The 27,078-nt window shown below is 41.4% G+C and overlaps 1 protein-coding gene across 1 annotated transcript; it reads right to left on the minus strand.

The window, feature by feature from the left end:
• Positions 1-10,351: 10,351 nt before the first annotated feature.
• Positions 10,352-16,321, minus strand: LOC110491329 (urotensin-2 receptor-like). Its single transcript, XM_021564697.2, has 3 exons — positions 15,711-16,321; positions 12,791-13,518; positions 10,352-12,589 (listed from the first exon to the last, which is right to left on the minus strand). The coding sequence occupies exons 2-3, from the start codon at positions 13,514-13,516 to the stop codon at positions 12,209-12,211; spliced, it is 1,107 nt and encodes a 368-aa protein (XP_021420372.1). The 5' UTR covers positions 13,517-13,518; positions 15,711-16,321; the 3' UTR covers positions 10,352-12,208.
• Between the last annotated feature and the right edge of the window lie 10,757 nt (positions 16,322-27,078).

Genomic DNA, 27,078 nt, shown 5'->3' on the forward strand with positions numbered 1-27,078 from the left:
TAGAACTAGTGGATATATGGAGGCTTAAAACCTCTCCCGTCTACCCCCTACTTTTTCGAAAATTCTGTTAAAAATCGCGCAACATTTCAGCGTCCTGCTACTCATGCCAGGAATATGGTATATGCATATGATTAGTATGCGTGGATAGAAAACACTCTGAAGTTTCTAAAACTGGTTAAATAATGTCTGTGACTATAACAGAACGTGAACAGCAAGCGAAATCCCAAGAAAAACCTGGTCACAAAAACCACAGGAAAGTATTAATCCGCCAGTCTCTGAATTGTTTATTGCAAGCAAAAATATATAGCCGGGAGCTTGCAGGTCCTACAACCAAAAACGTCATTTTCATTGACAAAAATCCTTTGTGTAATGACAAATAGATCCTTCATTTCGTCCAGCATACAGGAAAAGATTTTTGGAAGAGAGACAAAGGGCAACGTTTTCTTGAGTAGCTGCTATTGAATACAGATCGCCCAGTGATCAATTTGATCGATTATTAACGTTTACAAATACCTAAAGTTGGGTTACAAAAGTAGGTTGAAGTGTTTTGTCAAAGAATATAGGCAACTTATATAATTTTAAAAAATTACGTTGCGTTTTGGAAGGGAGCTTTTTTCCTGAACCAGACAGGCTATACAAATGGATATTTTGGGCATACATGGACGGATTTAATCAGGAAAAAGACCCAATTGTGATGTTTATGGAACATATAGGAGTGCCAACAAAGAATATCATCAAAGGTAATGAATGTTTTATATTTTATTTCTGCGTTTTGTGTAGCGCCGGCTACGCTAATTATTTTGTTTACGTCCCCTTCAGGTATATTGGGGTGTTGCATGCTATCAGATAATAGCTTCTCATGCTTTCGCCGAAAAGCATTTTAAAAATCTGACTTGTTGGCTAGATTCACAACGAGTGTAGCTTTAATTCAATACCCTGCATGTGTGTTTTAATGAACGTTTGAGTTTTAACGAGTACATTTAGCATTTAGCGTAGCGCATTTGCATTTCCAGGTGTCTAGATGAGACGTCTGCGTCTCAGGTGGGAGCAAGAGGTTTAAAATCCTGACCTAGTGAGATATACATGGAGGAGGCTTAAAATCCTGACCTAGTGAGCTATACATATTTTAGGCTTAAAATCCTGACCTAGTGAGATATGCATGGTTTAGGCTTAAAATCCTAACCTAGTGAGATATACATGGAGGAGGCTTAAAATCCTGACCTAGTGAGCTATACATATTTTAGGCTTAAATTCCTGACCTAGTGAGATATACATACCGGAGGCTTAAAATCCTGACCTAGTGAGATATACATAGCGGAGGCTTAAAATCCTGACCTAGTGAGATATACATGGAGGAGGCTTAAAATCCTGACCTAGTGAGATATACATAGCGCAGACTTAAAATCCTGACCTAGTGAGATATACATATTTTAGGCTTAAAATCCTGACCTAGTGAGATATACATGGAGGAGGTTAAATCAAGCTTGACTACTTTCTTATGTCATTCCTGCTGACACCAAAAGTTTTTAAAAAAGTGTTGATGAGAGACAGAATGCAGTCGGACCGTTAAATAGTTGGCCTACTCTTACAGAATTTCCACGTGGGCAAGGATATTGGAAATCTTATCAAATACTTTTTAATTACAACTTGTTTTTAACCAGGACAGAATCATTTATTATCACTTACTTTTTATGACTTAACAAAGCTCTTATTGTATGCCATGCAATTTTATACTTGTCTTTAAAACAAAAGCAGTTTAGGTCAAAATAATTCATATTAACAAAATAAATAGAGGGACTAACAGTACAGATAGATAGCAATAAAAACTGTACCATAGAGGCACAGAATATGTTAGAGGGGAAAAAAAAGAAATGGAGGAACTTATTCAAGAAAGAGAGAGTGTAGTAAATATATTTTTAAAATAAAGTGAACTGCGTGGAATATGGTGAAAAATGCACCAAATATATATTTTTTATCGTCAACATATAAATGTTACAACAACAAAGAATTACGGAAATGTAATGACCCACTCACCAATGATTCAACAAACAATATTTTGAATAAGGAAGCAAAGTACCTTAAGCATATGTTTTTGTTTCAGTCTCCTCCATTTCCACTAACATAAGTTAATTGTAAGGATTATTTTCTTCTATTAATAATATAAAATGACAGCTGTACTCATGTGAAGGCCAAATTACAGAGGGGCAATGCAATTAAAGCCTTTATAAGTCCAGGAAAACTCCAGGGCTGGATGGCATACAAGTAGAGGTATATCAAATGTTTTGATGTACTCAGAGGACCGTTATTAGCATGTTTTAACCACTCCTAAATAAAATAAATGTAGATTATCAGATACTAAACAAGGTCTAATTAGAACTAGCCAGCTGAAGAGTTCCATCAGCCACTCCTGGGCTACAATCACCTATCCGGACCCGTTTCACTGCCGATGCGGCGACCCACTGGGCCTTCACGACTGGATTACCGACGTTACCTGCCCGAGGGAGTTATCCAACTGTCCCCTCCACCGCGACGTTACCTGAACGCCCATCTGCGGTCCGCTAATCGTTAGCTGTCTTAACGGCTGCTATCTGAATAGGTCTATAGGACAATTTTTCTTGGGTCACTATAACTATATCTATTTTGCCGCTAATCTACCGATGGTACGCACGAGGTGGCTAAAACAGACCTCCATCCTCCTGTCTGAATCGTAACCCCAACCAACTTCACTACTCACTGGACCCTTACGATCACTTGACTAAGCATGCCTCTCCTTAATATCAATATGCCTTGTCCATTGCTGTTCTGGTTAGTGTTTATTGGCTTATTTCACTGTAGAGCCTCTAGCCTTGCACACTATACCTTATCCAACCTATTAGTTCCACCACCCACACATGCGATGACATCACCTCGTTTCAATGATGTTTCTAGAGACAATATCTCTCTCATCATCACTCAATATCTAGGTTTACCTCCACTGTATTCACAACCTACCATACCTTTGTCTGTACATTATACCTTGAAGCTATTTTATCGCCCCTAGAAACCTCCTTTACTCTCTGTTCCGGACGTTCTAGACGACCAATTCTCATAGCTTTTAGACGTTCCCTTATCCTACTCCTCCTCCGTTCCTCTGGTGATGTAGAGGTGAATCCAGGCCCTGCAGTGCCTAGCTCCACTCCTATTCCCAGGTGTTCTCTTTTGATAACTTCTGTAACCGTAATAGCCTTGGTTTCATGCATGTTAACATTAGAAGCCTCCTCCCTAAGTTTGTTTTATTCACTGCTTTAGGACACTCTGCCAACCCGGATGTTCTAGCCATGTCTGAATCCTGGCTTAGGAAGACCACCAGTAATTCTGAAATCTTCATCCCAAACTACAACATTTTCAGACAAGATAGAACCGCCAAAGGGGGCGGTGTTGCAATCTACTGCAAAGATAGCCTGCAGAGTTCTGTGCTACTATCCAGGTCTGTACCCAAACAATTTGAACTTCTACTTTTAAAAATCCACCTCTCTAAAAACAAGTTTTTCACTGTTGCAACACTTCAGTGAGCAGGCCTTTCTAATTGATAGGGCAGGGGTATCCTGGATATTGATATTGATCTCATCCCATCAGTAGAGGATGCCTGGTTATTTTCAAAAATTCCTTCCTCACCATCTTAAATAAGCATGCCCCATTCAAGAAATTTAGAACCAGGAACAGATATAGCCCTTGCTTCTCTCCAGACCTGACTGCCCTTAACCTGTTAGAGCTCTAGGGGCGCTATTTCATTTTTGGATAAAAAACGTTCCCGTTTTAAGCGCGATATTTTGTCATGAAAAGATGCTCGACTATGCATATTCTTGACAGTTTTGGAAAGAAAACACTCTGAAGTTTCAGAATCTGCAAAGATTTTGTCTGTAAGTGCCCCAGAACTCATTCTACAGGCGAAACCAAGATGATGCATCAACCAGGAATTAGCAGAATTTCTGAAGCTCTGTTTTCCATTGTCTCCTTATATGGCTGTGATTGCGCAAGGAATGAGCCTACACTTTCTGTCGTTCGCCCAAGGTCTTAGCAGCATTGTGACGTATTTGTAGGCATATCATTGGAAGATTGACCATAAGAGACTACATTTTCCAAGTGTCCGCCTGGTGTCCTGCGTCGAATTCGGTGCGCAATTGCCAGCTGCTTCTACTTTACCATTTGATTCAGGGGAGAAAGCATGTGTCCAAGAACGATGTATCAATGAAGAGATATGTGAAAAACACCTTGATGATTGATTCTAAACAACGTTTGCCATGTTTTCAGTCGATATTATGGAGTTAATTTGGAAAAAAGTTCGCGTTTTGAGGACTGAATTTTCTGATTTTTTTTGGTAGCCAAATGTGATGTATAAAACGGAGCTATTTCTAATACACAAGGAATCTTTTTGGAAAAACTGAGCATCTGCTATCTAACTGAGAGTATCCTCATTGAAAACATCAGAAGTTCTTCAAAGGTAAATGATTTTATTTGAAGGCTTTTATGTTTTTGTTAATGTTGCGTGCTGGATGCTAACGCTAATGCTAACGCTAAATGCTAACGCTAAATGCTAACGCTAAATGCTACTTTTACACAAATGATTGTTTTCCTATGGTTGAGAAGCATATTTTGAAAATCTGAGATGACAGTGTTGTTTACAAAAGGCTAAGCTTGAGAGATGGCATATTTATTTCATTTCATTTGCGATTTTCATAAATAGTTAACGTTGTGTTATGCTAATGAGCTTGCTGATAGATTTACACAATCCTGGATACAGGGTTTTTTTCATAGCTAAACGTGACGCAGAAAACGGAGCGATTTGTCCTAAACAAATAATCTTTCAGGAAAAACTGAACATTTGCTATCTGAGAGTCTCCTCATTGAAAACATCTGAAGTTCTTCAAAGGTAAATGATTTTATTTGAATGCTTTTCTGTTTTTTTGTGTAAATGTTGCCAGCTGAATGCTAATGCTAAATGCTACGTTAGCCATCAATACTGTTACACAAATGCTTGTTTTGCAATGGTTGAGAAGCATATTTTGAAAATCTGAGATGACAGTGTTGTTAACAAAAGGCTAAGCTTGAGAGCTAGCATATTTATTTCATTTCATTTGCGATTTTCATGAATAGTTAACGTTGCGTTATGGTAATGAGCTTGAGTCTGTATTCACGATCCCGGATCCGGGATGGGGAGATCAGAAAGGTTAACCAACACAAAAACATCCTATGGCATTCTGCATTAGCATCGAACAGCCCCCTTGATATGTAACTTTTCAGGGAAGCTAGAAACCAATATACACAGGCAGTTAGAAAAGCCAAGGCTAGCTTTTTCAAGCATAAATTTGCTTCCTGCAACACAATCTCAAAAAAGTTCTGGGACACTGTAAAGTCAATGGAGAATAAGAACACCTCCTCCCAGCTGCCCACTGCACTGAGGATAGGAAACACTGTCACCACCGATAAATCCACAACAATTGAGAATTTCAATAAGCATTTTTCTATGGCTGGCCATGCTTTCCACCTGGCTTGCCCTACCACGGGCAACAGCACTGCACCCCCCACAGCAACTCGCCCAAGCATCCTTCTCCCAAATCCAGTCAGCTGATGTCCTGACAGAGCTGCAAAATCTGGACCCCTACAAATCAGCCAGGCTAGACAATCTGGACCCTTTCTTTCTAAAATTATCTGCCGAAATTGTTGCAACCCTTATTACTAGCTTGTTCAACTTCTCTTTCGTGTCGTCTGAGATTCCCAAAGATTGGAACGCAGCTGCGGTCATCCCCCGCTTAAAAGCTACAGACCTACAAGTACTACCCACCACTGCGAGCTGTACACTCTCGTTGGCTGGCCCTCACTTCTTACTCATCGCCAAACCCACTGGCTCCAGGTCATCTGCAAGACCCTGCTAGGTAAAGTCCCCCCTTATCTCAGCTCGCTGGTCACCATAGCAGCATCCACTTGTATTACTCGCTCCAGCAGGTATATCTCTCTGGTCACCCCCAAAACCGATTCTTCCTTTTGCTGCCTCTCCTTCCAGTTCTCTGCTGCCAATGACTGGAACGAACTACAAAAATCTCTGAAACTGGAAACACGTATCTCACTCACTAGCTTTAAGCTCCAGCTGTCAGAGCAGCTCACAGATTACTGCACCTGTACATAGCCCATCTATAATTTAGCCCAAACAACTACCTCTCCCCCTACTGTATTTATTTATTTATTTAGCTCCTTTGCACCCCATTATTTGAATCTCTATCTTTCACATTCTTCCACTGCAAATCTACCATTCCAGTGTTTTACTTGCTATATTGTATTTACTTTGCCACCATGGCCTTTTTTTGTTGCCTTTACCTCCCTTAACTCACCTCATTTGCTCACATTGTATATAGACTTATTTTTCTACTGTATTATTATCATTGTTTTACTCCATGTGTAACTCTGTGTTGTTTCGAACTGCTTTACTTTATCTTGGCCAGGTCACAATTTTAAATGAGAACTTGCCTACCTGGTTAAATAAAAGTGAAATAAATAAATAAAATAAAATTTGAGGAAAATGCATAGGCATAGAATTGAAAGGTATCGTTAGATATTATTCATCCTAATCAGACAGTTTTTTTTTAAACGTGGATGATGCATTGGAAACAATTTAAGAAAAGTACTGCAAACAATAGAAAACTATGAAAAATCTGAGAAACCAGTCCTGGTATTCATAGCTGATTTTGAAAACACTTTTGATAAAGTACGACTAGAATTTATATATAAATGCCTGGAATATTTGCATTTTCCAGAATCTCTTATACAATGGGTTCAAGTTAAGTATAGTAACCCTAGGTGTAAACTAGTAAATAATGGCTACTTCTCAGAAAGTATTAAACTGTCAAAAGGAGTAAAACAAGGTTGTCCACTATCGGCATATCTATTTACAATGGCCATCGAAATGTAAGCTATTAAAATCCGATACGACAATAATATCAAGGAGCCAGACATCCAGGGCTTAAAAATAAATGTGTCATTGTACGCTGATTCATGTTTTATTTTAAATCCACAATTTGTATCCCTCCACAGCCTCATAGAGGAGCCATTTTTCTAACCTCTCTGGAGTGATGAGAGGTTAGAAAATGATGATATTATGTATTGCATCACAAAAGAAAACTTTTACATTACCGTGTAGTTTACCAATAAAATGGTTTGACAGGGATGTGGACATACACCACCCCCCCCCCCCCCCCCAAAAAAAAAGATCTCACTATATTTTAATATAAAGTTAGCAAAAATAGATAAATTCTTGCAACCATAGAAGGAAGATACCTGTCTATTTGTGAGAAAAAAAAATCACCCTGATTAACTTTTTAGTCATATCCCAGTTTACTTATTTGCTTATGACCTAGTGACTTGTTTTTTTTTTTATTATATGAACAAAAAATATTATATTTAATTTGGAACGGGAATCTAGACAGAATTAAATGGGCCTATTTATATGAATTCACAGGGAAGAAATTATTAAATATTAAAGCACTACTATAGGATTCAGTCATACAAAAGTTATACTTAATAAATTCAAACTGGTTCTCTAGCAGATTCGTAAGAATGTCTCACCCCATGTTCAAGAATGACCTTTTTCCCTCTATTCAGATTACAACCTCTCACTTTTGGTTATTTGAACATGAAAGCATCTCCAAAATATTGCTTTTTTAAAACAAGCCATTGAAAGTTGGTTGCAACTTCAGTTTAATCCACCAGAAAAGAGAATAAATATTACAATAAATATTACAACAAATATTTTGGTTGAACTCAAATATAATAATCAATAAAAAAAACTAAAAATATACATAATTTTTTTAAATCAGAAAACTCTTTGTAAATTATATCATGAATAGGACTGGTGGAGTTATGTCACACATGCAGCTAACAAAAATATATTGAAATGTCTGCTCTACTCAACATTACAATCAACTCATTGCAGCATTACCGCAAAAATGGAAAAGGCAAGTGGAAGATGGAGAAAGTAAAGAACTTGTCTGTCTGACCTGCATTGAAGACCAAAATTGGTTAAATAAAATTGTGATAAATAACAAAGTATACCAGCATCATTTAAGGACCAAACAATGTACAGCTGTGTCATATAGATTGCAAAATATTTTGGAAAATATTTTCGAAGTACCGATTCCATGGCACATGGTTTATGAACTGATACATAATTTAAATTATTATACAAAATTCTTGCAACCAATAGGATGTTTTATATATATGTTTTATATATATTTATATATATATATATATATATATTTATATATATATATATATATATATATATATGTATATATATATATATATATATATATATATATATATATATATATATATATATATATATATATATATATATGGGGGATTCAACCATCCCAGCTCTGCATATTTTGCTGCGAAGAGACAGAGTCATTAGATCATTTGTTTTGGTATTGTCCATAAGTAGCTTGTTTTTGGTCACAGGAATGGCTGAAGAATTGAAAAATCTACCTGGATCTAACTCTGCAAATAGCACTGCTGTGTGATTTAAAAAGTCATAGTCAATTGAGCAATCACATAATAACACTCTTAGCCAAAATATTTATCTTTGATTTACTATCTGTGAAAACTATGAGAATAGAAAGGTTCAAACTTTTTCGAAACATCACAGCACAGTTGAAAAATATATGGCAAATAGAAATCAAAATGGAATGGTTTTCAGAGATAGATGGGAGGGGTAGAGTGGAGCTTAAGGGTGGGACTAAAAACAAACAAAAGATAACCATTGTAAAATATACTGTGTCCGTAAAATGTATATAGTATGTATAAACCGGAAGTAGAAGACTAAGTGTTGTTGTCCAATAGTTTACTCCAACTAGCGGAGGGGTGGTAAGGTTAGGGGAAAATAAATACATATTTTATATATTGTATATATTTACAAAACATATATATATATATGGGGAATTGGATATTATGCAGATTTATCTGCAATATTAAATCTTAATTCTGTGCATTGACTACCGCTCAGAGTTCAACACCATAGTGCACTCCAAGCTCATCACTAAACTAAGGACCCTGGGACTGAACACCTCCCTCTGCAACAGGAACCAGGACTTCCTGACGGTCCGTCCACAGGTGGTGAGGGTAGGCAACAACACATCCGCCAGGATGTTCCTCAACACGGGGCCCCACAGGCGTGTGTGCTTAGTTCCCTCCTGTACACACTGTTCACCAACGACCACAGCACCATCATTAAGTTTGCAGACAGCACAACGGTGGTTGGCCTTGTCACCGACAATGATGAGACAGCCTATAGGGAGGAGGTCAGAGACCTGGCAGTGTGGTGCCAGTACAACAACCTCTCCCTCAACATCAGCAAGACAAAGGAGCTGACCGTAGACTATAGGACATGGAGGGCCGAGCACGCCCCCATTCACATTGACGGGGCTGTATTGGAGCGTGTCAAGAGCTTTTAAGCTCCTCTGTGTCCACATCACTAAGGACCTATCATGGTCCAAACACACCAACACAGTCGTGCAGAGGTGATTAAATTGCCTCTTCCCCCTCAGGAAGCTGAAAAGATTTGGCATGGGCCTTCAGATCCTCAAAAAGGAATTCAGCTGCACCACTAAGAGCATCTTGCCTGGCTGCATCACTGTTTGGTATGGCAACTGCTTGGCATACGACCGCAAGGCAATACACAGGGTAGTGCGTACGGTCCAGTACATCACCACCAAGTCATACTCTGTTCCCACATAGCAATCGGTACCGGAATGCCAAGTCTGGGACCAAAAGGCTCCAGAACAGCTTCTAACCGCAAGCCAGAAGACTGCTATTGATCTCCTTTGTTGTTTTTGCACTGACATTCTTGCACTGGCTCTATGCACACTCACTGGACTCTACCCACACAGTCACAAATACTACACTGACACTCCAACACACACATTCACACTCTACTTACAGTTGAATTAGGAAGTTTACATTGACTTCGGTTGGAGTCATTCAAAATATTTTTTCAACTACTCCACAGATTTCTTGATAACAAACTATAGCTTTGGAAAGTCGGTTAGGACATCTACTTTGTGCATGACACAAGTCATTTTTCCAACAATTGTTTACAGACAGATTATTTCACTTATAATTCACTGTATCACAATTCCAGTGTGTAAAAATTTTACATAGACTAAGTTGACTGTGCCTTTAAATTCCAGAAAATGATGTCATTGCTCTAGAAGCTTCTGATAGGCTAAATGACATAATTTGAGTCAATTTGACGTGAACCTGTGGATGTATTTCAAGGCCTACCTTCAAACTCAGTGCCTCTTTGCTTGACATCATGGGAAAATCAAAAGAAATCAGCCAAGACTTCAGAAAAAAAAATTGTAGACCTCCACAAGTCTGGTTCATCCTTGGGAGCAATATCCTATAGCAAATGTGTGGCCAGAAGTGAAAAATCATGTGCAAGCAAGGAGGCCTACAAACCTGACTCAGTTACACCAGCTCTGTCAGGAGTAATGGGCAAAAATTCACCCAACTTATTGTGGGAAGCTTGTGGAAGGCTACCCACAACATTTGACCCAAGTTAAACAATTTAAAGGCAATGCTACCAAATACTAATTGAGTGTATGTAAACTTCTGACCCACTGAGAATGTAATTAAAGAAATAAGTTGAAATAAATCTTTCTCTCTGTTATTATTATTCTTTCAGTGTGGATCCTAACTGACCTTAGAGAGTGACTTTTTACTAGGATTAAATTGTGAATAACTGAAACATTTTGAAAAACTGAGTATTTATTTGGCTAAGGTGTAAACTTCCGGCTCACACATGAATATTGATGCCACCTACATTTAGTCGCAGAGACTCTTTCACACTCTTCACAGACACTGCTGCTATTCTGTTTATTATCTATCCTGATTGCCTAGTCACTTTTCCCTCTACCCACATGTACATATTACCTCAACTACCTCATACTCTGCACATTGACTCGGTACCGGTACTCATTATTGTTATTTCATTGTGTTATTATATATATTTTTTAGATCTCATTTGTAATCATTTCACGGTAATGTCTAAACGTTTTGTATTTGCCGCACATGATCATTTTGTTGTTGTTGAAAATAACCCTGGACTGTCCATATTTGTTGTTGTTGAAAATAACCCTGGACTGTCCATGTTTGTTGTTGTTGAAAATAACCCTGGACTGTCCATATTTGTTGTTGTTGAAAATAACCCTGGACTGTCCATATTTGTTGTTGTTAAAAATAACCCTGGACTGTCCATCTTTGTTGTTGTTGAAAATAACCCTGGACTGTCCATATTTGTTGTTGTTGAAAATAACCCTGGACTGTCCATATTTGTTGTTGTTGAAAATAACCATGGACTGTCCATATTTGATGTTGTTGAAAATAACCCTGGACTGTCCATATTTGATGTTGTTGAAAATAACCCTGGACTGTCCATATTTGTTGTTGTTGAAAATAACCCTGGACTGTCCATATTTGATGTTGTTGAAAATAACCCTGGACTGTCCATATTTGTTGTTGTTGAAAATAACCCTGGACTGTCCATATTTGTTGTTGTTGAAATAACCCTGGACTGTCCATATTTGTTGTTGTTGAAAATAACCCTGGACTGTCCATATTTGAAATATGTAACTACATCAAGTCAATTGGGGGATCGAGTTATTTCTACCATAAGGAAATGGGCCAGAATCGACATGGAAAACCTATATACTGAAGGCAGCAACGTTAACCTCCCGACCAGGCCATGGCTGAGTTTATTTGTAACTTTTGGATACACTAGACACTTGTATGTCGTAGCCTAACGGAGACCAATATCTATCTTGTGTTATAAAGATGTATAAGTTGTTGATGTTTATGGCTGCATTTCAGATACCATTTTTACATTTAAATGTTGCAGCAATGAGACCTAGGCCTAGATTTTGAGCGAGTGAGAGATAACGTAATTTTGATAGCAAGACCCGATCCCAATGCCTCAACTGCCCCGAGTGGAGAGAAAGACAACTGCTCATTTTCAGCCAATCACGAGGCTAATTTGAATTTCCTGATGCAACAGGAAAACTCTCTGCGACAAAATAGTGATTAAGTTAAGATCCGACATCTGTACGTCGCCGTAAATGGGTAGCAGACGTGGAGATAATGTCACGATAAGACCAAGACCAGAAACCTCTTCTCCTATACCTCACAGGCTGCTGTTGTGCGTGATGCGCAGAGACGGTGTGTGCGTGAGCACGAAGCTCTCCGTGCACTGCTGGCTGCTGGAGGACAGCGACCTCCTTGGTGATCGCTGGAACCGGTTCCATCGGTTGAAGTAGCTGCCCGCAGTCCAGGTACGCTGGCGCTTCCGCAGGTACTCCTTATAGTTCTTGGTGAGCAGCGTGTAGAGGAAAGGGTTGATGCAGCTGTTGGAGTAGGTGAGACAGGTGGTCAAGTAGTTAATGTTGCGCTTGGACTTGGTGGAGAGATGGATGGAGGGCTGGAACTGACCCAGGAGCTGCCAGATCCAGAAGGGCAGGAAACAGGCCCAGAACAGAAGTACAATGGTGAAGATCAGGTAGAGGACCTAGAGGATAGAGAAGCACAAGATGGAGTTAGATATAGATCAGCTAGAAGACCTACAGGACAGGGATGTACATGATTATAGCAATCAATCACATTATTTTGTTTTACCAAAGGATATTCCTTTGACATATCTAAATAATGGTAAGACAGAGGGAGATTTTTAGTTTGACTGACATAAAGATACTTAGTTTAATTGACTGACCTTTTGGTTGGGTAGTTTCTTGGTCTGTTTGAAGGTTTCTGTCTGTGAGATCCAGTAGGTACGAGCCAGTCCGATGTAGAGAAAGCCAATGATCATCCCCGGAGCCACAATGCTGGTACAGAACAGGAAGGTGATGTACACCTTATAGGACAGCGGTGAGATAGTCGGCTGGCACATGGCCTTGCTCCCCACCTTCATCATCTGAATACTGAGAATCATGGGTAAAGTCAGGACCAGGGAAGCCACCCATACAAGCACCGCAATGGCTTTGCGGTAGCTCTTTGACCGCTTGACTGTGTCCAGCGGTTTCAGCACGGCAAAGTACCTCTCCGTGCTCATGATGGTCAGCGTGAAAATGCTGGCGTGCATCGTCAGAAAATCCATGCTGATTAGAATCCTGCACCCAGCATCGCCAAAATACCAACCTTTCAGGAAGTACGTGCAGACCACGAACGGAATGGTCAACAGATAGAGGAGGTCAGCCAGGGCTAAGTTGATGATGTAAATATACATGGATGCCGCGAAACGCATGGATTGACACATGACCACGAGGGTGTAGATGTTTCCGGAGACGCCGACCAGACACATGAGGGAGAGAATACAGCCTATTGTGAAGGTGGCGGCGGTGTCTTCGGGAGAGGAAGGGGTGGAGTCTAAAGGCGGGTCGGTGGCGTTGGGGATCAGCTCCATCAGAACCAGCAGGGGCTCCATGGATACCGTGGTCATCGCTACGGAGATAGAAGGGGAGGGGTTTAGTTTATTAGCATCATGCAGCAGCTACTCCTAAAATGTACAAATATTGGGAAGACACCAGGAGACAATTAAAATACTATTTACACACTATTCATATATTCATGTATAAAGTACAGTTACATTTGATCTTTCGAAAAAGGAGAAGTGCTGTGATACAAGATGTTTTTTATTTATTAGTATTTTAAAGCTAACTTGTTTTTTGCCTGAGTAACCTCGGATGGCAGAGCATTCCATGATTACATGGTTCTACACATAACTGAGAGACGCATTAGATCTGTTTTTAGGCTGGGTACAGGGAAGAAACCCGTAGTGTCGTGTCTTGTGGATAATTCTGTTTGAAGTGTATGCAAATAGATTATACAAGTGGTTAGGTATTTTCCTCACACAAATGTTTCTTAAAAAGACAAGCAGAGAAGTAGTCAATTCCTCCTCAACACCTTAACCATGAAAGACTATAGTGATGTAAGTTCTGTGTGTGCAGTTAAGGGCAAAGCATACTGCTTTGTATGAATGGGTGAATTGGGGAGTAGGAGAGGAGAGATAAATACAAATGAAATTCTTATTAGCATGTCTGCAACAACAACAGATGGATGCCATGTTTATTAGGGGCGAAGGAGAGGGAGGAATGGGAAATACATTTATATTTTCATTAACGATCGCTCCACCAAGGCCACCATTGGCTCCATGGATACCACATTCATCGCTGGAGAAAGGAGTGGAAGAGAGAGAGAAACAGAGAGAGAGTAGTAGTGGTGAAGGTGTTGCTGGACTGAACCGATTAGAATTAACAGTGAAGTCTCCCAGACCTTCATCAAATATAGCTAGCAGTACACTTTCTGGTCTCACTGATGAAGATCTGGAAATGTGATGTAATGAACAAATTTTGATATTTCTGGGCTATAATGTCTGTAGCCCAAACATTATTGGCAGGTTTCCCAGACCCAGATTAAGCCAATTCCTGGACTAAAAAGCACTTTCAATGGAGATTTTCTATTGCCTTCTCAGTCCAGGAGTAGACTTTAACTGGTTGTGGGAAACTGGCCCACAATCTCTGTGAACAATCTACATGAAATCAAATGCTGATTATGCTTCTGCAATGGTAGAACGGGGATTAACCCCAGGAAAAATAAACAAAGCTAATCTTAGGGAGCATAAAAACATATTTATTCATACTTAAGGTCAAATGCACTGCAATCATGTTTCAGTATGGTTAGTTTGGAAGATAGGGGATCGTCTCAAAGACAGACCATAGACACAATATACAGCAGTACAATAATGACAAGATGAACGTTCAACTCTTATAAGAATAATGCATTTTCCGCAACACTTAACTGCATTGACGGACTGGAATACAAATGTCAGTGACCTTAGCTGCAATAGTGGCTAACTGTACTGTGGTTTAACACTGACTACACTCTTAGAAAAAATGGTTCCAAAACAGTACTTCGGCTGTCCCCGTAGGAGAACCCTTTTGGGTTCAAGGTAGAACCCTTTCCACAGAGGGTTCTATATGGAACCCAAAAGGGTTCTACCTGGAACACAAAAGGGTTCTCCTACCGGGACAGCCAAAGAACCGTTTTGGAACCCTTTTTTCAAACCCAAAGGGGTTCTATCTGGAACCAAAAAGGGTTCTTCAAAGGATTATCCTATGGAAACAGCCGAAGAACCCTTTTAGGTTCAAGATAGAACTTTCTTTTAATAAAAGTGTAATATCAGTATAATACCATTTAGGAATTAGATTTCCTGGTCCCTACCTGTATGCAAATTATTTGACTGATATTATTTACAACATTTTTATTTATTTTAAGACACATGTTCATGTCATAAGTCAATGGTGCCACCTGTCAGTTATTTTAGTAGGCAAGATAATGAGGATATTAAAGGTTTGACTGGCCAGGTCTGTCTTAACCAGATCACAAGGTCTACTAATGTGGACACAATCAGGATGTGGTCACAATCAGGATGTGGTCACAATCAGAAGAAAATACGCATGTCAGTACCAGGTATTAATGAGGCTTTTATCTGCTCTGACAGAGCCCGGCAGCCTGTTGGAGTGCCAGGTGTGTGTGTGTGTGTGTGTGTTTGTGTGTGTGTTCGTGCGTGCGTGCGTACGTGCACGCGTGTGTCAGGGGTGTCCCATTGAAATGTGTTTGAGGTAGAAGCTTACCTTGATTGTTATCTGCTGGATTGTCAGCTGACTGGATGCCGGAACAGAAAGAATTAGCATCTAGCTTCGTTAGCCTGTTGAACCATCACCTAGCTCACTCTGGTCTCCCAACTTCACATATACTGCAGGTATGTCTAGAGCCAAAAAAGTCCAAACAGATCCTTCAATGAATCTGGTGATCCTGTGCATTTCAATTGAGATAAATAAAAAATCCTGGATCTTGAGTTTGGCTAAGAAAGATCCTTTGCCGTAACACCACTGTCTTCATAGTTTCATTTACCATAGTATATAGTCTCAATCAAAAGGTGAATGAATCCGAGAACTGAAAAAAAAGGTGCCCTTTGAGCTCGACTAAAACTTATTCTACTCTTCTTCTACTCTCTCTGTCTCTCAGTGCAGCTTGAGAGTACCTTCCACAGGTTTGATTGACAGCTTCAACATGCCAGCGGAGAAATTTAACGTTGAAGCGGTAATGATTAGAAGAAAAAGGAACGTTTCCTCACGGGGAATAGAGTGACTGAGGTGACAAATCACGTTAAGCTACAGCTGGTTACGGAGAATCCCCTTCACTGAGACACAGTGTCTGAGAGACTGAGAGAGAGAGGACGGAGAGGAGGGAGGAACGGAGAGTAGGGAGGGAGGGAGAGGAGGTAGGGGGAGGGATACAGATAGAGAGCCACTCGCACACAAGAAGTAGGAGGGGGGATGAGAGAGATAATGAGATAATGGGTTGAGCGAGGGAATGGGCAGAGCGAGAGAGAGAATGGGTTGAGAGAGAGAATGGGTAGAAAAAGAGAGAGAACGGGTAGAGAGAGAGAGAAAGAGAGAGAGAGAGAGAGAGAGAGAGAGAGTGTGTTGAGAGAGAGAGAGAGAGAGAGAGAGAGAGAGAGAGAGAGAGAATGGGTTGAGAGAGATAATGAGTTGAGAGAGAGAATGGGTTGAGAGAGAGAATGAGTTGAGAGAGAGAATGAGTTGAGAGAGAGAGAATGAGGTGAGAGAGATAATGGTTTGAGAGAGAGAGAATGGGTTGAGAGAGAGAGAGAATGGGTTGAGAGAGAGAATGAGTTGAGAGAGAGAATGGGTAGAGAGAGAGAGAGAATGGGTTGAGAGAGAGAATGAGTTGAGAGAGAGAATGGGTTGAGAGAGAGAGAATGGGTTGAGAGAGAGAGAATGGGTAGAGAGAGAGACAAAGAGAGAGAGAGAATGGGTTGAGAGAGAGAATGAGTTGAGAGAGAGAGAATGGGTTGAGAGAGAGAATGAGTTGAGAGAGAGAGAATGGGTTGCGAGAGAGAGAGAGAATGGGTTGAGAGCGAGAGAAAATGAGGTGAGAGAGAGCATGGGTTGAGAGAGAGAGAGAATGGGTTGAGAGAGAGAATGTGTTGAGAGAGAGAATGGGTTGAGGGAGAGAGAATGGGTTGAGAGAGAGAGAATGGGTTGAGAGAGAGAATGGGTTGAGAGAGAGAGAATGGGTTGAGAGAGAGAATGGGTTGAGAGAGAGAATGAGTTGAGAGAGAGAGAATGAGTTGAGAGAGAGAGAATGGGTTGAGAGAGAGAGAATGGGTTGAGAGAGAGAATGGGTTGTCAGAGAGAATGAGTTGAGAGAGAGAGAATGGGTTGAGAGTGAGAATGGGTTGAGAGAGGGAGAATGGGTTGAGAGAGAGAATGGGTTGAGAGAGAGAATGGGTTGAGAGAGAGAGAATGGGTTGAGAGAGAGAGAATGGGTAGAGAGAGAGACAAAGAGAGAGAGAGAATGGGTTGAGAGAGAGAATGAGTTGAGAGAGAGAGAATGGGTTGAGAGAGAGAATGAGTTGAGAGAGAGAGAATGGGTTGCGAGAGAGAGAGAGAATGGGTTGAGAGCGAGAGAAAATGAGGTGAGAGAGAGCATGGGTTGAGAGAGAGAGAGAATGGGTTGAGAGAGAATGTGTTGAGAGAGATAATGGGTTGAGAGAGAGAGAATGGGTTGAGAGAGAGAATGGGTTGAGAGAGAGAATGGGTTGAGAGAGAGAGAATGGGTTGAGAGAGAGAATGGGTTGAGAGAGAGAATGAGTTGAGAGAGAGAGAATGAGTTGAGAGAGAGATAATGGGTTGAGAGAGAGAGAATGGGTTGAGAGAGAGAATGAGTTGAGAGAGAGAGAATGGGTTGAGAGTGAGAGAATGGGTTGAGAGAGAATGGGTTGAGAGAGAGAATGGGTTGAGAGAGAGAGAATGGGTTGAGAGAGAGAGAATGGGTTGAGAGAGAGAGAATGGGTTGAGAGAGAGAGAATGGGTTGAGAGAGAGAGAATGGGTTGAGAGAGAGAATGGGTTGAGAGAGAGAATGGGTTGAGAGAGAGAGAATGGGTTGAGAGAGAGAGAATGGGTTGAGACAGAGAGAATGGGTTGAGAGAGAGAGAATGGGTTGAGAGAGAGAGAATGGGTTGAGAGAGAGAGAATGGGTTGAGAGAGAGAATGGGTTGAGAGAGAGAGAATGGGTTGAGAGAGAGAGAATGGGTTGAGACAGAGAGAATGGGTTGAGAGAGAGAGAATGGGTTGAGAGAGAGAGAATGGGTTGAGGGAGAGGGAATGGGTTGAGAGAGAGAGAATGGGTTGAGAGAGAGAGAATGGGTTGAGAGAGAGAGAGAATGGGTTGAGAGAGAGAGAATGGGTTGAGAGAGAGAATGGGTTGAGAGAGAGAATGGGTTGAGAGAGAGAGAGAATGGGTTGAGAGAGACAGAATGGGTTGAGAGAGAGAGAATGGGTTGAGAGAGAGAGAATGTGTTGAGAGAGAGAGAATGGGTTGAGAGAGAGAGAATGGGTTGAGAGAGAGAATGGGTTGAGGGAGAGAATGGGCTGAGAGAGAGAGAATGGGTTGAGAGAGAGAGAATGGGTTGAGAGAGAGAATGGGTTGAGAGAGAGAGAATGGGTTGAGAGAGAGAGAATGGGTTGAGAGAGAGAGAATGGGTTGAGAGAGAGAATGGGTTGAGAGAGAGAGAATGAAGAACAAACCATTGTAAATACAACCCATATTGATGCTGATTTATTTTCCCTTGTGTTCTATAACCATTTGTACATTGCTACAACACTGTATATATACATAATATATAATATATACATGTTTAATGTCTTTATTCTTTTGAAACTTCTTTATGTGTAAAGTTTACTGTTCATTTTTATTGTTTATTCCACTGTTGTATATTATCTACCTCACTTGCTTTGGCAATTTTAACACATTTCCTATGCCAATAAAGCCCCTTGAATTGAATTGAATTGAATGGGTAGAGAGAAAGAAAGGGGGAGAGAGAGAGACAGAGACAGACAGAGAGAGAGACAGAGAGAGAGAGAGAGACCTAGGTCATGGATTATGAGGAGGTATGCAGGAAATGTGTTCTGCTCTCTCTCCTCTACCAGCTCACCAGCTATTTCTGTGAAAAAGTGTGTGTGTGTGTGTGTGTGTGTGTGTGTGTGTGTGTGTGTGTGTGTGTGTGTGTGTGTGTGTGTGTGTGTGTGTGTATACAACGCAGCTGGACTGACTGTAATTTAACACACACATACACACACATTCCAGTGGACAAAAACTGGTTGAATTCACGTTGTTATAGTGTAAATTGTCAACATATTGTGACGTGTAATCCACGTGTAAAATACATTGAATTGTTTTGATGGTGAAATTTCAAGAACAGGATTTTGTCATAATGTGCAATCGTGAGATTGATTGTTGAGAGTTGTTGAGAAAAAAAAAACACATAAACAGGCTTGGCAGCAGCTCCTGCTGGAGGACTGATCAATCTACAGCTACCCTTTTAGTCTGCCATCACAGGGGTTTAACCAAGCCCAGTTTAGCCATGATATTTGTCACTGACTTATTACCAATGTGCTATCGTGAGAATGATTGTTGAGTGTTCTCCACTTAACTAAATCGATTCACTGTTGCTATGGAAGTCATTCCAAAGGATAGGTTTAACAGAGCAAGTTAAATGTGTCCATACATTATTACTCATGGATCATCACTAAGACTATTTAGGCCTGTATAGCATTTACAGTCATCAACAGCTATTGTTTCAATTCAACCCACAAAATACATGTTGATGATTTTCATGACATTTTGGGTGTTTTATTTAACTTTTGAACACCTGTGGTGTTCCCGACCGGTCATTAGAAATGAATGGGTGAGACTAGAATTAGTGTATAAAACTGAGTTCAGCCACATGACCATTCATCAGATGGACACACTTCCTCTCCCAGACTCCCACATGCATGTGTGTTTGAGCACACACACACACTCACACCTTCTTGGCTTCCATGGCAACCCCCACAGGAACCTTTCTCCAATAGAGTCATTCCCCCAGGGGAACCTTTCTCCAATAGAATCATTCCCCCAGGGGAACCTTTCTCCAATAGAATCATTCCCCCAGGGGAACCTTTCTCCAATAGAATCTTACCCACACAGGAACCTTTCTCCAATAGAATCATTACCCCAGGGGAACCTTTCTCCAATAGAATCTTTCCCCCACAGGAACCTTTCTCCAATAGAATCATTCCCCCAGGGGAACCTTTCTCCAATAGAATCTTACCCACACAGGAACCTTTCTCCAATAGAATCATTCCCCCAGGGGAACCTTTCTCCAATAGAATCTTTCCCCCAGGGGAACCTTTCTCCAATAGAGTCATTCCCCCTGGGGAACCTTTCTCCAATAGAATCATTCCCCCAGGGGAACCTTTCTCCAATAGAATTTTTCCCCCAGGGGAACCTTTCTCCAATAGAATCATTCCCCCACAGGAACCTTTCTCCAATAGAATCTTTCCCCCACAGGAAACTTTCTCCAATAGAATCATTCCCCCAGGGGAACCTTTCTCCAATAGAATCTTTCCCCCACAGGAAACTTTCTCCAATAGAATCATTCCCCCACGGTTAACCACACCTGCTGGCATTCTCACAAACAATCGCAACATTGTTTCAATAATATATAGAACTTTTCTAGCAGCTCTGGGATATAAAGCTTTTTTGAGGCCCTGCTCACAATTCATTCTGTGGCAGTACAATGACCAAACGATATACTGTATGTGAGGCTCTTGGTCATATCTTTGATCATGAGACTGGTGAGGAGGAGAGAGACCAGGAAACTGACAGTGAAGTTGCATTAGAGGAGAAAGTGTCAGAAGTTGAAGAAAACACAGAATATGATCCAGACCAAGAGACAACCGATGTGGAACATTCCAGTGATGAGGAAGAGGACCCTGCGGAGGTTGTTGGTACATTCCGTTCAAATAATGGGAATTTGTCCTGGTCTTCATCCCCACCGGAGAGGAGAGGTCGGCTGTCGGCTGAAAATGTTATCAGGATGACCCCAGGGCTACGAGATACACCATATCCAGGGTTGATGACATAAAATCCTGCTTCGAACTGATCCTGACAGAGTCAATTGAAACATTAGTGATAAACATGACCAACTTGGAGGGGAGACGCATTTACAAAGACAACTGAAAGGAGGTAGACCAGACACACGTCCAAGCACACGTGGGTCTCTTGATTTTGGCTGGTGTGTACAGATCCAGAAATGAATCGACCACCAGTTCATGGCGTACAGAGTCTGGTCGGGAAATTTTTCGTGCCACTTTGTCACTCCAGACATTTCACGTGTTGTCGCGGGTGATTCGCTTCAACAACCGTGATACAAGACCAGGCCGCCGTCAACAAGACAAGCTGGCAGCGATCAGAGAGGTTTGGCACAAGTGGGTGGGGCGCCTGCCACTCATCTATAACCCAACCCATCTATAATCACAGTGGATGAGCTTCTGGTCGCTGCCTATTCAAACAGTACATGCCAAGCAGACTGTCTAAATATGGAATAAAGATATGGGCAGAATGTGATGCCTGGACAAGTTATGCCTGGAACCTGCTGACGGTGTTCCCGAAAGGAACCAGGGTTAACCTACTGATGGTGTTCTCGAAAGGAACCAGGGTTAACCTGCTGATGGTGTTCCCGAAAGGAACCAGGGTTAACCTGCTGACGGTGTTCCCGAGAGGAACCAGGGTTAACCTGCTGATGGTGTTCCCGAAAGGAACCAGGGTTAACCTGCTGACGGTGTTCCCGAAAGGAACCAGGGTGAACCTGCTGATGGTGTTCCCGAAAGGAACCAGGGTTAACCTGCTGACGGTGTTCCCGAGAGAAACCAGGGTGAACCTGCTGATGGTGTTCCCGAAAGGAACCAGGGTTAACCTGCTGACGGTGTTCCCGAGAGGAACCAGGGTTAACCTGCTGATGGTGTTCCCGAAAGGAACCAGGGTTAACCTGCTGACGGTGTTCCCGAAAGGAACCAGGGTTAACCTGCTGATGGTGTTCCCGAAAGGAACCAGGGTTAACCTGCTGATGGTGTTCCCGAAAGGAACCAGGGTGAACCTGCTGATGGTGTTCCCGAAAGGAACCAGGGTTAACCTGCTGACGGTGTTCCCGAAAGGAACCAGGGTGAACCTGCTGATGGTGTTCCCGAAAGGAACCAGGGTTAACCTGCTGACGGTGTTCCCGAGAGGAACCAGGGTGAACCTGCTGATGGTGTTCCCGAAAGGAACCAGGGTTAACCTGCTGACGGTGTTCCCGAGAGGAACCAGGGTTAACCTGCTGACGGTGTTCCCGAAAGGAACCAGGGTTAACCTGCTGACGGTGTTCCCGAGAGGAACCAGGGTGAACCTGCTGATGGTGCTCCCGAAAGGAACCAGGGAAACCTGCTGACGGTGTTCCCGAAAGGAACCAGGGTTAACCTGCTGACGGTGTTCCCGAGAGGAACCAGGGTGAACCTGCTGATGGTGTTCCCGAAAGGAACCAGGGAAACCTGCTGATGGTGTTCCCGAAAGGAACCAGGGTCAACCTGCTGATGGTGTTCCCGAAAGGAACCAGGGTGAACCTGCTGATGGTGTTTCCGAGAGGAACCAGGGAAACCTGCTGACGGTGTTCCCGAAAGGAACCAGGGTGAACCTGCTGATGGTGTTTCCGAGAGGAACCAGGGAAACCTGCTGACGGTGTTCCCGAAAAGGAACCAGGGTTAACCTGCTGACGGTGTTCCCGAGAGGAACCAGGGTGAACCTGCTGATGGTGTTCCCGAAAGGAACCAGGGTTAACCTGTGGATGGTGTTCCCGATAGGAACCAGGGTGAACCTGCTGATGGTGTTCCCGAAAGGAACCAGGGTTAACCTGCTGACGGTGTTCCCGAAAGGAACCAGGGTTAACCTGCTGACGGTGTTCCCGAAAGGAACCAGGGTGAACCTGCTGATGGTGTTCCCGAAAGGAACCAGGGTTAACCTGCTGATGGTGTTCCTGAAAGGAACCAGGGTGAACCTGCTGACGGTGTTCCCGAGAGGAACCAGGGTGAACCTGTGGATGGTGTTCCCGATAGGAACCAGGGAAACCTGCTGGCGGTGAGTTGGCAACCCTGAGTTGCCTCCTGCCTTACTCACTACCAAGGACAGGGATAATTAACACTTTTGTGTTCTACTGCCAGAAGAAAAAGAAGAATGTGCTCCTGATGACAACTCTGCACAGGGATGCCGCTGTGAGTACCAAGGAGGACACGAAGCCTAGCTCTGTCCTGGATTACAACAGGAACGAAGAGGAGTTAACAACCTTGATAAGGTATGTTACTTTTTATCTTTCAAGTCTCATACTTTTTTTTCTATTACTAGATTGTTTTATCTTCACTATAAAAATAGGACATGTTGTTGCTTGGTGAAATGCTCATTGAATTTGTGAACAATATGGAGTCAATTCTATCAATTTGAATATGTAAATATGTTTTAGATGTAGTAAATTAAAACAATGCTTTGATGCAATTTGTCACATTACTATCCAAGATATGAACTATCACTTGTATTTACTCACTATTTTATTTACTGATTGTTGCACTTTTTGGCACATAATCTTGTAAGTGGATGACGTCGGCACATGGTGGTGATCTTCAACAGCCTAGATGTGTCGGGCCAACAAAGTGTTTGTGGTGTGGTTGGAGGTGAGTCCAGGCTGGAAGCAGGGGAAATTCTTCAAGAGGAAACTATTCCTAGAAGAGTTGGGGAAAGCCATGGTGGCACCCCTCATTTAAAGGCGCCAACACCTTCCTCCAACACCATCCTCTGCTGGCTTGGTGAGAGATATACAAGGGCCAGAAGCTAGATCTACGGCCGCCAGAGACAGAAGAGACAAAAGGAAGCCGTGCAATCTGTGTGAACGAAGACATGTCAAAACGAGCATTATGTTCCATAAATCCAGTGCATATATTTGCAAGGCACAGGCAGCAACCGCTACGTATTGTCCAACATGTGTATGAGAACAGCACAAAATGGAACCACCACTGATTGACAAATTGTGAACATTTTAATGTTTTTGCTATTGTTACTAATACAGTTATTGTTACTGTTGTTCTTTATTGTGTTCAGACATTAATTTTGTAATATTTTAAACTTTTCATGTGTAGTTTGGGCCTGTCCTTTCTTTACTAATACAATCATACTGGTCAGTTTTGACCAGGAACACAACAGATGTTATTTTGTGCCCCTATTTAAAAATGTGAAATGGTTTCAAAACAAATATCCTTGTTAAATTTTGCCACAAAGTTATCTGTTGTTGCCTCTGTTTCATCTGAGTATTTGTTATAGTCAAACTAATCCATACATTATTTTATTTTACTCAAAAACAAGTTGTATGAGCTCAGGTAAATGAGGCCTACAGGCCATAAATAGCAAATAGAAGTTCAAAACCTGTAATGTTCACAATAATTTAAGTTGATAAAAAGATCTAACACAACATTAGGTGATAATATATGTATTATTATGGATTTACAGTGCCTTGCGAAAGTATTCGGGCCCCTTGAACTTTGCGACCTTTTGCCACATTTCAGGCTTCAAACATAAAGATATAAAACTGTATTTTTTTGTGAAGAATCAACAACAAGTGGGACACAATCATGAAGTGGAACAACATTTATTGGCTATTTCAAACTTTTTTAACAAATCAAAAACTGAAAAATTGGGCGTGCAAAATTATTCAGCCCCCTTAAGTTAATACTTTGTAGCGCCACCTTTTGCTGCGATTACAGCTGTAAGTCGCTTGGGGTATGTCTCTATCAGTTTTGCACATCGAGAGACTGACATTTTTTCCCATTCCTCCTTGCAAAACAGCTCGAGCTCAGTGAGGTTGGATGGAGAGCATTTGTGAACAGCAGTTTTCAGTTCTTTCCACAGATTCTCGATTGGATTCAGGTCTGGACTTTGACTTGTCCATTCTAACACCTGGATATGTTTATTTTTGAACCATTCCATTGTAAATTTTGCTTTATGTTTTGGATCATTGTCTTGTTGGAAGACAAATCTCCGTCCCAGTCTCAGGTCTTTTGCAGACTCCATCAGGTTTTCTTCCAGAATGGTCCTGTATTTGGCTCCATCCATCTTCCCATCAATTTTAACCATCTTCCCTGTCCCTGCTGAAGAAAAGCAGGCCCAAACCATGATGCTGCCACCACCATGTTTGACAGTGGGGATGGTGTGTTCAGCTGTGTTGCTTTTACGCCAAACATAACGTTTTGCATTGTTGCCAAAAAGTTCAATTTTGGTTTCATCTGACCAGAGCACCTTCTTCCACTTGTTTGGTGTGTCTCCCAGGTGGCTTGTGGCAAACTTTAAACAACACTTTTTATGGATATCTTTAAGAAATGGCTTTCTTCTTGCCACTCTTCCATAAAGGCCAGATTTGTGCAATATACGACTGATTGTTGTCCTATGGACAGAGTCTCCCACCTCAGCTGTAGATCTCTGCAGTTCATCCAGAGTGATCATGGGCCTCTTGGCTGCATCTCTGATCAGTCTTCTCCTTGTATGAGCTGAAAGTTTAGAGGGACGGCCAGGTCTTGGTAGATTTGCAGTGGTCTGATACTCCTTCCATTTCAATATTATCGCTTGCACAGTGCTCCTTGGGATGTTTAAAGCTTGGGAAATCTTTTTGTATCCAAATCCGGCTTTAAACTTCTTCACAACAGTATCTCGGACCTGCCTGGTGTGTTCCTTGTTCTTCATGATGCTCTCTGCGCTTTTAACGGACCTCTGAGACTATCACAGTGCAGGTGCATTTATACGGAGACTTGATTACACACAGGTGGGATTGTATTTATCATCATTAGTCATTTAGGTCAACATTGGATCATTCAGAGATCCTCACTGAACTTCTGGAGAGAGTTTGCTGCACTGAAAGTAAAGGGGCTGAATAATTTTGCACGCCCAAATTTTCAGTTTTTGATTTGTTAAAAAAGTTTGAAATATCCAATAAATGTCGTTCCACTTCATGATTGTGTCCCACTTGTTGTTGATTCTTCACAAAAAAATACAGTTTTATATCTTTATGTTTGAAGCCTGAAATGTGGCAAAAGGTCGCAAAGTTCAAGGGGGCCAAATACTTTCGCAAGGCACTGTATAATCAGCTATAATGGGGAGTTCATATTGGACCGGGAACAAGAATGAATTAACATGAAACGAACACAACAGGAGGGTTAAATGTTGTGATATTCAGTGATATTGAATTGTGTTTGGTTGTCAAAGCAACCAAATATCAACATTTAAAGGAGATGTATCTACTGCTTGGATAGTTCCATCTGTGCCACCGACTTAGTCTGACTTTGATTCCAGTTTGTTTACAAATTAATAATTGTAATGTTGGATTCATGTCATTTAAGTACATTTAAAGTTTGATTTGATTTAGCCCTATTCTTTAACATACATTTTTGGTTGGGATGGAGACAAGTATCAATTATTAATTTGTAGACAAATATGAATTAACAGCCATATTATATTATGAAAATTCCATAGGATTTATTATTGTGTTTATGAACAAGTTAAATCAGGTGTGCAAGCTACTGGAATAGCTGGGGGGTCACTGAGGAGAGAATTGAGAACTACTGACTTAGTCAACACAAGGCCATACGTGAGTCTTTCACAAGACATTGTCACTGGGCATAGTCATACACATGAGATAAACTAGAATACGGATTGAAGCTAGCCTCTAGTCTTCAGAGCCCGACAAAACTCAACTGTGCTCAGTGCAACCAGTGACCTTGTGTTTTCACTTGAACCTACTGTTACAAATGGCATGGTTTTATAGCAAATATAAAATGAACTGAAGTAATAGAGAAATAAATAATTTTGTAATGCGTTTGCCGAAGCTGTAGACACGTTCTCTCCTGACGACATTAAAACTACACAGCTGTATTAAAGTTTCCTGACAGGGTCAGCGTGGTCAACTTCCCGCTGGTGACGTTTTGAAAAGGACAGCACTGAAAGATGCCATTGACACTGATGGGGCTGGGATGGATGTGGACGGTGGATGAATGCATCTGGATTCAGGAATAGAGGGCTTGCTT

This window comes from Oncorhynchus mykiss, chromosome 16, assembly GCF_013265735.2.
Source record: "Oncorhynchus mykiss isolate Arlee chromosome 16, USDA_OmykA_1.1, whole genome shotgun sequence".
Classification (NCBI taxonomy): domain Eukaryota; kingdom Metazoa; phylum Chordata; class Actinopteri; order Salmoniformes; family Salmonidae; genus Oncorhynchus; species Oncorhynchus mykiss.